The sequence below is a fragment of the Protopterus annectens genome, chromosome 1.part0 (assembly GCF_019279795.1).
Source record: "Protopterus annectens isolate FY-2018-M chromosome 1.part0, PAN1.0, whole genome shotgun sequence".
Classification (NCBI taxonomy): Eukaryota; Metazoa; Chordata; order Ceratodontiformes; family Protopteridae; genus Protopterus; species Protopterus annectens.
The window spans coordinates 369,425,397-369,438,938 of record NC_056725.1 but is presented as its reverse complement, the minus strand read 5'-3'; the positions used below and the strand labels follow the sequence as shown (position 1 = coordinate 369,438,938).

The window sequence follows — 13,542 nt, the reverse complement described above, 5'->3', positions numbered from 1 at the left end:
ACCTGGGAAAAGCTACCACAGGTTTACTAGCTATGCCCCCTTTTACTGAGGTTATAAAGTAGTTATCACCTGCCATCAGCCAACTCCTTATCAACTACTTTTACTGTGTAATATTAATATTAATACAAATGGTACTTTGACCAAGAGCAAGACTATTAGGAGTGGCCCACACAGTGTCACCAAATTAATATGCAAGTACTCTCAAAATTTAAATATCTCTAGACAGATCAGCCACAATGAAAGGTTTAATATATTTAATAATAAATAATAAAAGAACAATAAAATACTCATATATTCACAGTGGCATCAGAGTTCAAAATCACATTCAAAACAACATTGCAGGACAGTCTCAAATAAAAATATCTGAACTAAGGTTTGCTATATTCCTGACTATATTCAAGAGAATTGTACTGTTCCCTAGAAACTTACTTTATCAGAGCAAGGCAGATGTTGTGGTGAATGGTTCTTGTCAGGTCCAAGACAGAATACAGAATGCCCTGTCTCTCTAAGAGACTTCTCAAATTAATATCTCAAATATTACTGCTGGGATAGCTTGCAGAATAACATCATTTCTTGTCATCTGACTCTATCCCAGGTGAAACCCCCCACTGCTGGAATCTGGCAGTATTTAGCATCTACCTGTGAAAATACATAGACCTCAGATCTTTGGCAGATGTTGGAAATCATAAAACAATTACATTCCTCCACATTTCAAGTCTAGCAAATATTTCACCTTAAAGACAATGCAGAAAGCTCCCCAGTATAGACATTATGTCTCTGGCCTAGCCTATAAAGTAATTTAATTTCAGCTATTTATCTTAAGTTAACCTCCTGTATTCCAGTTTCCACTGTTAAAATATATACATTTAACCAGTTGCAATAGTGCATGTACATTTCTGTTCTTTTCCAGCAGGGCACACGGTGGTTACATTTTAAGCACAAGCACTTTATAAAATACCTTTTTAACACACATGTCTGTACAGACCAGCTTGACACACACATGAAATACAGTTCTAATATAGTTGTAACACAAGCATGTTATATAGATCATGTTGATATTCACAAATGACATATAATTATTTACAAAATTCTAGATAACTGTGCTGGCATTATTCCCCTTTGTCACAGGGGGTTCTTCCACAATGCTGATTCCCTCAGGCAGAGCCTGTGAGACCCAACGCTGTTCTACCCAAGGCAACCTAGTTCTATACTGTAGCACAACCATCACTTTCTTCTCTTCTCTTTATTTCATCCTAGTAGATTCCCTCTCACTGTCCTCAGTCTATAATATTACACCCTACCACTGTGCTTGCACTTATGGACCTCAACAAACATAAACTCTGTCTTATTTTCTGTAATAGTGTATCCTTCAGTGCAGACCTAGGTGTTGCAGCTTCATTAATTTTGCTGAAGATCAGCGTACCTGTTACTCTGTCGGGTGATACAGAAGGAACCTGAACTTGGATCCCAGTCTCATTCTGGCATGTATGTCAGAGAGGACAGAAATGGTCCACTTAACTCAGTTATGTCTGCAAGCATCTGACTGGTATAGTGTGACCTCCTAGGCTGAATGCAGTGTCACACTTGTACACCTCCTGAGCATTTTCCTTTTCTTGCATGCTATCTAATTTCCTTTTAGAACTAAAGGAGCTTCATGACAAACTATTCCTTATTTAAAGTTTGCAAGTAAAAACTGTCAGCACAGGAAAAAGGAATGGAATGTATATAAGATAGCCTAACTGCATGACTCCTAGATATTGATTTATTTGAAATGAAAAGAAAATCCTGAAATAAGCCAAACTTAAGTCATTGTTTACCCGCTATTCAAAAACTTTTTGACAAGAAATAAATAACTGTCTTTAACATTTTACTAGCCTCTGCACATAACCACATCAACACACCTGAAAAAGCTTGCAATGGCTTATCAGTTTTTTTTTTTTTTTTTTTTTTTTTTTTTTTTTTTATGGTCGGTTGCTCAGATCACTCAACATTGTATACTGATGCTCATTCATAATAAATCAGCTTGTCATCTGCTCATGTCACTGTTGCTGGAGATACATCAGGTGAAATTTCCTTGTTCATGGTGTGTATTTTAGTAGTTACTCCAGTCTGGTAGTCTCCTGCAAAAACATTGAAACAGTATTTGCCATGCTTGTCAGTGACTGCTCTTTCACTGAGGTACAGTTACCTCAGAGTGAAAATAATAAATGTGAGAGAAGATAGGGAGACAGAGTCTCTTACACCGGCTGCAGACGGGCTTGCACACTACAAAAATATATATTTTAATGCTGTAAGTGCTCATACATTTGAGTACACGTGTTCCAAGTCTCTGTGCACTTCAGCTTGTACAATCAAATATTTTATTCAGTTTTGTGTTCTGAGTTCAGATAAGTCAAGGAGAGACCGTGCAACTATTTTGAGCTTGTTACTCTGCTATCTTTTGATTAATACCATTATATTTTGTCTTCCAAATAGTTATTTATTTATTTATTTATTGAATGTGTTGGATCATCAGCATTCAGGGAGGCTTATGGTGGTACTCATACTGATAAGGGGTAATTTGACCAAGACCACATGTAATAAATAAGGGGTGCAAAGTGTTGAAAGTATGAAATTGAGTGATTTATCAAATTATAAAATACCTCCTACTTTTATGAACCATGGGATCTATTCATTTAAACTGCTGACATCTTAGGCAGACAGAACCCTGGTTTAACATCTCATCCAAAGTACAGGACCTCAGGGGTGCACCCCCCATTATGCAGTGTGTCAGTACTGTAACATAAATCCAAGTATTTAGTGTGGGGTTCAGAACCTACAGTCTTCCAATCTTCCCAGCATCAAAGGTGAGGGCAACAGCTGTTAAGCCACTACAATACTGAAATATTAATTGAAACATTAAAATATTAATCTATGTCTGTACACAAATGGCAATGCCATTTGACATTCAAATAAGTTCAAACTTAGTGACAAGATCTCGCTCAAACATTTCACTTCTTTTGGGAACTTGGCTGAATTAATGTGTTACTCTTTCAGAATGGGGTTTCACAACCTTAAATTTGTAAAAGTCAACTATCTTACAATATTTCACAGAGTTGAATATTTTATCTGCACTCTTATTTATAAACACCAAACAATACAGTTATTTGCCAATCAAGCTACAGAACAAAACATTCAGGAGGACTTTTTATTTGTCAAGTGTTCCAAGTTCAGAACTTGAATTCTCATTTTGAGTGCTGCTGCAAAACTTTTTTTGTTTTTGAAAACAGGACATGGAATTCCCTTCCTGAATTTATAAGAAGCCTTTACACTATTGGAAATTCTATCACACAGCCTAAATTTTTACTTTTTTCGAAAGTGACCAAATGTGTATGCAACCTTGGCATAATTTCTAGTACTTACTGTTTAGTTAGTTGATTTACTTTTTTAACATTTTAGGACATTTCTCCAGTGGGATATGTAACCCTTTAGCAAGATATAAACTTGAATCTCCTTGCAAACATTAAAAATGCATGTGAACATGTACAGCCCAAACAAGTTGCTTTTATATGCTTTATACTACCCTTTGCATTTAATTGTATTTGATGTTTATGCTGTTTTTTCATTATAAACAGGTCGTGACTAAACACATGCCTCAAAGGTCTAGTGTAGTCCACTTACTTGTATAAATATAAAATGAATGACTGAATAAATAGATAGATAAATAGATAAATAAATAAAGAAAGAACGAAACAAACAAAATTGCCATCACTGTACCACATTTCCAGTGGTGGATAAGACTTTGTCAGTTTTTGTTATCAAAGGACTTGAAAATCTGAAAGTTATTCTAATATTACTCTGACTTTATCTATCAAAGACAACTTATCTGACAGAGTCTTAAGGGGAACTCACATAAAATAGTGGAGAAAAGTCTTTGAAAGGCTACATGCATCTCCCTGCACTGCTAAAATGGATAAAAAAAGTGTGGTTAACATAATGCATTTAGGAATAAGGGGAATGTTTCTGAAAAGATACCTCAGGAAGCAGCCAACCAATAATCTCTGTTCCCCTTCGTGTTCCATGGACTAAAGCAGTAAGCTTGAGAAAAGTGCTGAAATGATTAATTCTATTTGCTTTACTTAAAAGTCTGACTCTTTACTGCTTTGGCTGCAGAGATAGAGAAATCTGGCTTTGATCTAGATTACCTGGATCAGTTTACTGTTTGGGGCTCTATAATAGCATACTTGAAAGGGTATACATGAGTGTCCAGCACTGTCTCATCTGTCCTGTGGGTAGGCACACAGCCCAACCTTCAGAATGTCTAACAGCCAGTAGGGGTTAGTCATTCAGCATACAGCAATATAAGCTTAGATATGCATCAGGCTATGCAGGCATACTAGCCAAAGTCCAATCTGTGCACTGAAGTCTGCGTGAAATACAGTAGTGTTGTTGTGGGTTATCCACCTGTCAGTATGTCATGTGGGACATGATAGGGTGGGAAGAATCATGCACCCACATGGCTGCTTGCATGACGGCTCAGATAAATGTCTCTCGTCCGTGAAACCAGAAGCCATAATGTACAGGTTCCAGTAAGTTAATGTCCAATAGAGATTAGTTGACTCCCACATCAGAAAATGTGGGTCGATGTTGCTGTGAATTAGATATATATTTTTTTCTCTTTGTCTACTACAGCCATGCAGTCATATCTTGCCAAAAATGACATCTGGGTATGACAGGTATTAAGGACCAACTGGCATGCCCAGTGTAGCATCATTTCTATAACACTGAGCAGTCATTTAGCATTCATGCTATTGACAGCACTCTCCTTCTCTTGTGTTTTAATCCACTTATGCTGTGCTGATGAGGACAGGAAAAATGCTAAAATATGTATGGCTTCAGCTAAAGCTGATTGGCTTCCTTGCCATGAATGTTCCCAAAACGACTTAAAAAGTTAAAAGCTATGGTCATTCAGAAGCCATGTAACTGAAACACTATGTACTTAAGGAGTCATTTGCATATTTTTCACGGACCTCCATTACGGGAGGTTTTAGGTATCACACAGTGAAAACTGAGGCTTGGCTGTTTTTTTTTCTTGTAGTTTTTACTGAATGGCTTGTCTGCCTGATCTTTTTACCCATCGGTTTGTGTTTTATACAGTAGTGCAGCAACAACATTCATTCATTCACTCATTCATTCAAATTCATTTATTCTTCTTTCATTCATTCAAATTTGTTTATGCATTTGTTCATTCATTCATTAATTCAGATTTGCCACCTGCTTAATGCAGTGCTGAGTCATGAGGGAGCCCCTCTCATCTCTTAGTGGGCACAATGCATAGCAGCTCATACTGAGCAGGGTATCAATGTTTCTAATAAACACTGTTTACACAGAAATTGCTGCTCAATATGTTCAGTTTTGCAGTAATAATATTTGTTGTTAAAGTCAAATGCAGCACTAATGTTTGTCTTGTGGTATCACACAGCTAGTTAAAGTTTTGAGCACCTGACTCAACTGAAGAACAGGGTATTATTTTTTTTTCTTGCTTGCAAACAATTGAAAGTATTTGAGTTTTGCCAGAGATTAAGTATCTTGGGGTCTTGTTCTTGAGTGACAGTAGAGGAGACTGTGAGACTGACCAATGTATGGATGATGCATCAGAAGTACTGCAGGCATTGTATTAGACTGTGACATTCAAGAAATAACTGTGTCATAGGATTAAGACTTCAAATTACCAGCTAGTCTGTGTTCATCATCCTTATTTATGAGACCTGCACATGGCCATGAGCTTAGAGTCATAAATAAATGGGTGAGATTTCCAAGACAGGCAGCAGCAACAATGAGGTTTCTTTACACGGTAGCTTGGCTCACTCTTATTTATATAGGAAACAGCTTAGCAATCTGGAAGGACATTGGGGTACACCCTCTGCTTTAAGTGCTCAGATGAGTCGAGTAGCATGGTTTGGGCACTTTGTGAAATGTCCTGTGGACACTTCCCATGGGAGGTATACAAGGCACAATACATTGGGAGAAGGCCCAGGACAGTGCGAATACATGTTGGTGGCAATATATCTCTCTCAGGTTGTCTGGTATGTCTGAGAACCTCAAAGAGCTGGGGACCGTTGTTGGGATAGAGAAGTTTGGCTTACACTGCACAGGTTGCCACCACCTTGACCTTCACCAGGACAAGTAGATTACAAACTGATGATGATGATGAGGAGGAGGAATGTTGACATCCGGAATAACTTTGCTTCATGAAAAGAGTAACTACCGAGCACTATATGCTGCAGTCTTTATCACAGATGTAGAAGGTGTACAGTCCTGCTTAATTCCACCATTTATTTGATTGAGATGGACTGGACAAAATAATAAACTGCATTAATAACAAGCTCTTGTGCTTATTTATTGTACCAGTATAGAACAGAGAGATCTTAAACCAGCAAGTCAAAGTAATACAGCAGCAATTTATCTCTTTTTGTGGTTTACCCACGTGGACTTTTGTCTTCATAAACAAGTGCTCATTTAGTGCACATTCCTTGCTCAAATCGTAAAGTAAGTATTACTAATTCATTTGGTATTAACAATGGCATTTTTTAAATATAAGCTTCATAAAGAAGTGCTAAGGCATGTATCTGGCTCTGAACAATTGACTTAATCAATGTATTGAAAAGTAAATAATAATAGTATAGCCCACTGCAGTGTTCAGCTATTAACAGTGTAATAGTTTGCTAAACATATTAATACACGAGACATTCTGGTTCTTAAACTAACATGCTTCCAAGGTTAAGTAATGTCCTGTTTCCCAAAGAAAAGAAGGGCAATGCCAATATTCTATGCAGTCACAATTCATAAATCTTTAAACAGCTTTTACCTCTGCAGTCAGTAACAAACCGTCTAAGGCAATGGCAGACCTGACCTCATATCACATGCTCCTTTTTGGCATGTATCTGCTGTGTAATGGATCTCAGCTTACAACATTATTGGTAGAAATTACATACAAATAAATTCCCTACCCCTATTTTCCAAGAAAAACAGTATTGCTGGAAGAAAGAAAACATTTGAAAAAAAATGTGCCCTTTACTGAAATACTACATGCACATTATTTTTCAACAAATTCCACTTGGATGAAGTTAAACATTTACTTACTAAAAATATATAAGCATCTGGGGAGAACAGACAAAACCCAGGTCTCAAAGCAAATGAGGCACACGGTATAAATCTGGTAGTGATTACACTTAATAACGCTGCATATGCCTAGATTCAACCACGAAAATCTTGACAACAAACTGCATCTAACTGTGCCTTAGTTCTTACCACAAAATGTAGCCAACAGAGAAGGTACAAACTGCTGCTAATCCTCCAATCCTTGTGGGATATCGATGATTTGTTGTTCTCATCTCAATTAATATAAAAGGCAAGACTGTAGTATGCTGAAAACAAAAACGCAAACAGGTAAATACATAACAGCTTACTGTAAGGCATTCTGTAATCACTAATGGTGTAACTTGTACAAACAAATTCTCATACAAACACAAGAAATTATAAATAAGAACCGTACAGGGCTGTGGACATAAATTCCTTGCTAGGCTGGGCTGTAGTGGTTGGAATCTGTCCTGTTGCTAACTGAATAACTATGCAGCGAATTTTTACTTTCTTTAACATTACACAGGCATGAATAGTTCTGTTATAAAGCTGACCTCGAATACATCTGCATTAAGGATAACATCTGAACATGAATTGTTAATAATGCTTGAACACATGAACAGATTTACCCAGACTTTCAGTTCAGCTTCAGAGTCCTAGTCCACAGTATCCCAGCACCCCAAAGCCATTGATTGCCACTTCTTTTTATGACATCTTTTGCAGTGACCCAACTTATCCAATTGTCATCTAGTTGTCTTTCAGCAAATGAATGTCTAATCGCGTACTGTACACACTTCAAAGCACCATCATCATCAACCCCCTTTTTCTCATTGTTTACACAGAGTCGGGTGTGAAGTCTACTGTCGCCATCTGTCTCCATTCAGTGCCACTCTCCGACCTTTTTCAGTGATCATGCCTGTTAGTCATGCTACTTTGCTTTCTACTCTGATGTCATCATTTCTTTGTCTGTCCTGAAGTGTGCATCATACCACCATCTCATTCACTTCATTTCAATCACCTCTACCTTTTTCAACTGCTCTACCTTTACTATCTAGGTTTCTGTATCATATAGTGGTACTGGTCACACCACTGTTTTGCACACCTTACTTTTTAGATTCTTTGACATTCTTCTGTCATGCACTAACCCTAATACTGTGCCATTTGGCTGCAGCCTCTCTGATTCTAGCTTTGATCTCCTCATTCAGACGTTCCTTCCCTTTTCCTTAATCATCCCTGTCAGATTCTTGAAGCTGTTAATCTGTTCTGTTATTTTCCCTTCTATCTTGATTTTCAGTTTTCCTCTAATTTTCCGCCATGAAAACTGTCTTACTTTTACTCAGTTTCATCCTACATGCCTTCAGTTTTGCAATCATTCCCCTATCATTTGTTACTTCTCTTGTTCAGAATCTATTTGCAATGTCACATCATTTGAGTACAACAGCTTTGCTGAGCTGTCCCCACCAACCAGCTTGTTAATACAATCTACCACCAGCATGAGCAGCAGTGGGCTCAGAGTTGAACCTTGATGCACACCCTTTACTACTCCTACTGGAACCTCTCTCTCTTAATCCAAACATTGTTCCTGCTTGTGTCATTGGGTCCTTTTACATAGTCTGCATTAATTATTCCAGTATTTCCTGGTCTTCAAACCATCACAGGACTGCCCAAATCAGATTTTTCAAAATGCTTTCTCCAAATCAGGAATGCCCAGTTGGACTTATTTTTCGTGTTTAGCTTCTTCTCAACTATCTGTCTCACTGCAAACATTAGGTGAGTTGTGTTTCATCCTGATCTGAATCAGAACCATTCACTTCCTGTCTTACTTTCTGCTACTTTGCATATATGTTTATCAGTTATTATTTCTAGAACTTGCATGCAGTGTGACAGCTGCTCCAGGTATTATAGCAGCATAAAATCAACCCTTTCTCCTACCATTTGATAGATTGCTATGAACCATAGGGTGAGTGAGTTGACACAGATTATCTATCACACTGGATTTCTCATGTGGAATGGATGGTTGTTACCCTCATGCTTCTGTGCAGTAACATCCAATGTCTGCCATCACCCACCCCATCCCACTGTAGGCTGGCTATGTTGACTATATCCATAAAGGAGATCAATGTCTTTTGTTCAGTAAATTCTCCTACTGCATTGCAGATGCTTATATCCTTGGCATGAACTTCTGGAAGGATTTAGCTAAGGAATTTAAAGATTAATGCTGAGGAGTATAGCTTATACCCGGGATCAGGATCAAGACCTTCTGAGGGAAGGAGTGTTTGTGCCATAAAGTGTAAAAATAGAACTACGATTTTTGACCTTTTTTAATTAGTTGGCATTTATTTCATTCTTTCCTTGCAGTGAATGTATAAGACTTTCTCTTTCAGGTGAAAAAACATCATTTAATTATTTGTAAGAAGAATGTCTAAGTGAGATTGTCTATTTACTCAGTATAGCAGTGGCTTCGAAGGGCAATAAAGGTGCAAGTGTAGCCAGAATAGAATATCCTTCTCAGATATAACCTGTCTGATTCCTAGACAGTACCTTTTTGATTACTGCATACTGTTTTAATAGTGAAAATAAAAGAAAAACTTCTAACACTTAAGCAAAAAGACCATTTACCCAACAATTCACTCTGAGAAAGGCATGCAATTAACTCCATAAGTTAATAAAAAAACATGGCAAATGTGTTAGGGTATTTTGATTTAAATGTTAGCTTATCTCTTTACACAACATAAATACATTTATTGTACAAAACCTGTATGCTGCAATGCACATGACAGATGCCTGGCTATACTCTTCAACCTTAGGCCTAACCCTGCAAGATATGATTATAGGAGCCAAACAGGAAGAAGAAGAATTGAAAACACTGTTACAGATGCCAGAAGTCAAAGGCAGACATGATATATAATGGTGGGTCGGGATATGGGAAAGTAGAATATATTATTTAACCCTAAGTTGCTACTTCTTTGCTCTTTCTCAGTTCTCCTACCTTCTCTGGGCCTCAGGTGCTGACAGCCAGTGACCAAATTTCTAAGAGCTGCATTAACCTTGGGGCTGTGAAAGGATAATGGATTCAAACTCCTGCCCATGAAAGTGATTAATTTGTAAATGGCACAACATATTCCCTGAGTGATGCTGCTTGGATGTGCAGTGATGTCATACATAGGATGAAGATTTGCCTTCACACTCCCACAATCATGATGTCAGCTGATGTTAGCAAGTAGATACAGAATGGGTATCACCTTAGCATTGTTGTCCCATAATGACCACAGTTAGGCAGAACTCCATCAATATGGGCTCTTCCTGTCTTCTTGATATAAAATAATTGACAATTCACTACTCAGGAGTACCCACAATGGCCTGACCATATCATATTTGGGCCACTCGATAATTTAGGTCACTAAGTGAAAAGTCATGTTGTGAAAATTCTGCACAGTCATTCTGAAAAAAAATGAGCTTAACTGATAGAAAGAAGGTGACTTACTAAACATATTTACCATTATTTTTCCACTTCTGCATGTGATGTCATATTAGTTAAGCAAGCCCACTTGTGGCTACTTCACATCAAAGGTCTGTCCTGTGAAAGATAAATTTTCTTGCTTCCTTGGAAACAACCTAATCCTTTATTTTTTTGCAAATCTGTATGTTTATTACTGTAAACCACACATTAACAGATAATCCACTAGAAAGTATCAATGGTAAATGAACAAAATCATAAACAGCAAATATCCAAAAGTTACTAGAATGTACAATGGTTTGTATGCATCCAAATGGGGAGAGTTAATAACTATATTTAGCAAGAATGTAATAACAGTTAATAACTGTATACAGAAATATATAATGTAGACTTGATGTAGTTGCAATGATGGAAATATGGCAAATAAATCTGTAGTTATCAATATGTATATTGGTCCAAAAAGACCAAACTTAGGGTGAAACAAGAGTTAAAATAATAAAACAACTCTTAAAATATAAGGTTACATACAAATGAATTAGTGCTCAACTGATTCCTGCACATATTCTAGGCCTGAAGTGAATGCAGACCATAAACAACTAATATTTCCCCTTGTAGTAAGGCTAGTGATCCTGTTATCAAGGTCTACAGCTCTCGCAGATACCTTAAATGTCAACTCTCCCTTTGCATAATTCAGGTTTTAAGCCTGCCAGTCGATAAGTGTTCAGGGTTCTTCCACTCAGAAGTAATGTTCAGCTGACTGCTGCATGATCCACCTATTTTTGGAAGTTGTCAGGGATTCTAGAGTCTGGGGTAAATTAACCCAAACCAGTAGGTGGCTTTGGAGTATGTTTAATCCTATTATTTATTTTACCAAGTTTTTTACTGTATGCCAAATTTCTAAAACCAGCGTTTATTTCTAAATTTGTCCTAGCTCTTTGCCTACTCCTCCAAACAACATAATCCTTGTCAAGTTAGCCATAATCGATTTTAACAAATAAAGTTCAGTTATTTGTATTTTATTTATTAGCCTTTTATTATTGTTTATACTATTACCTTTTTCAACTTTGTCCCTCCTTACAGTATCAAAAACAGATTGTTAACCTGCAGCAAGTAAGTGAATTGGTGAAAACTTGAAATAAACACCCTCCATCTTATGAACAAGTGAGTAAATGAATGTTCATTTATGATAATTATGAAATATTAATGATTAGGACACACAATATCTGTATTTTAATATAATCAGATTTAACAGTGTTCTGAAAAATATCACTATGATACATATTTACAACCTATTTATAACCTATTTGTAGTACAAACATGTCATGAAATCTGAGCACAGTAGACTAAGACAGATTGGAGTTGCTTACTACCTGTACTAGATACTGGTAAATGATTAAATAGTGAAAACATTTGAGGTGTTTCATATTCTTACAGCCATAAAATAAGAAGGAATGCCTCTGCTAGGCATAAGTAATGTTTACTTTCGTTTTACACTCTGCACACATGATAAAGTGAAACAGCCATGAGGAAAAATAACAAAACATCAAACCAGTGTACTCTCCTACTCCAAGATACCTCAAAAATGTTCTTATCTTAGATTATACTTGTAATTTAAAGTTATATCATGAAGCACCTGGAAGATTCGTTGTTGTGTTTATAATGCCACACTGGAGGTCAAGAGGGAAGATTTTTTCATATTCAAAAACCTGAGGTGGAAATGCAGATGGTCAATGACACTGGAATGCATTACTCACTTTTGGTGGTCAAACATTTGTTTTTTCAAGGGTTCAGTACTACAAGGTTATTTGACCATAGATTTCAATGTCATTAAATCCTGAGATCCATTTTCAGTATTAAATATCCCATGGAAGCTTGTAAATTTACATATGAAAATGATATACTGATGACATAAGTGTGATTTGTTGCTCACAGCTGTATGCATTAGCTGGTAACAGACATTCTAGAATTAATCAAATCATAGATACTGAAATTAGGAACCATTACAGATCAGTGATGTTAAGCCGTGGTGGTGCAAAGGTTAGCGTTGTCGCCTCACAGCAAGAGGTTCTCCCATTCGATTCTCAGCTGGAGCGCCTTCTGTGTGGAGTCTGTATGTCCTCCCTGTGGTCAAGTGACATTAAAGACATGCAGGTAGGTGTGTGCATGAATGCGTGTGCCTTCTTTGAAGGCTGGGCGTCGGGCTGGCAACTCCACACCGTAAAAATCCACTGCCAATCATTAGCGGACCGGAGTACCGCTGCGGCGACCCCTAACCGGGAAAAGCTGAAAGACATTTAAGGTGGCCGCGGTTGTGCAGTGGTTAGCATTATCACCTCACAACAAGAAGTTCTCCAGTTCAATTCTCAGAAGGGGTGCCTTATGTGTGGAGTCTGCATGTCCTCCCTGTGGTCATGTGGGTTTCCTCCGGGTGCTCTGGTTTCCTCCCACATACCAAAGACATGCTGTAGGTGAATTGGACACTCTAAATTGGCCCTAGGTGTGACTGCATGCATGTGTGCACCTTCTGTGGAAGGTTGGACACTTGGCTGGCAACTCAGCACCATAAAACTCCACTGTCAATCATAAGCGGACAGGTGATCTGCTGTGGTGACCCTAACCGGGAAAAGCCGAAAGAAGAAGAAGAAGAAGAAGATAGATCAGTGATGTGAAATCAGGTGAAAATGTACACTAAATCTATTAGTTATCAGAAAGTATTGGGAGGTCTCTCAAATTCTCCATGTCAGAGAGACCACATTACCATCCAAAATGCAACTTATTCTGAAGTCTAAGTACCTCTTGGTATCTTATATTGAGCTTGAAGGCACTTTTGTACAAGCAAAAATTAGCAAGATAGAGTCAATGACTTTTTTTCATTTCTTGGTCTTACATAAGACAACCTGTGATCGAAAGGCCTTAGATTTCCTTAATGAACTAATACACAAGCTAAAAAATTATTTGACCAGAAA

At 37.5% G+C, this 13,542-nt stretch overlaps 1 protein-coding gene across 1 annotated transcript in view; it reads right to left on the bottom strand.

Annotated features, from left to right (window-relative positions):
• The window catches only part of AIG1 (androgen induced 1), a 1,942,198-nt gene that overhangs the window by 487,183 nt on the left and 1,441,473 nt on the right, over nucleotides 1-13,542 (bottom strand). Inside the window, exon 4 of the mRNA XM_044060096.1 lies at nucleotides 7,291-7,406. Within this exon, the coding sequence (XP_043916031.1) occupies nucleotides 7,291-7,406 (116 nt within the window). The remainder of the gene's footprint in view (nucleotides 1-7,290; nucleotides 7,407-13,542) is intronic.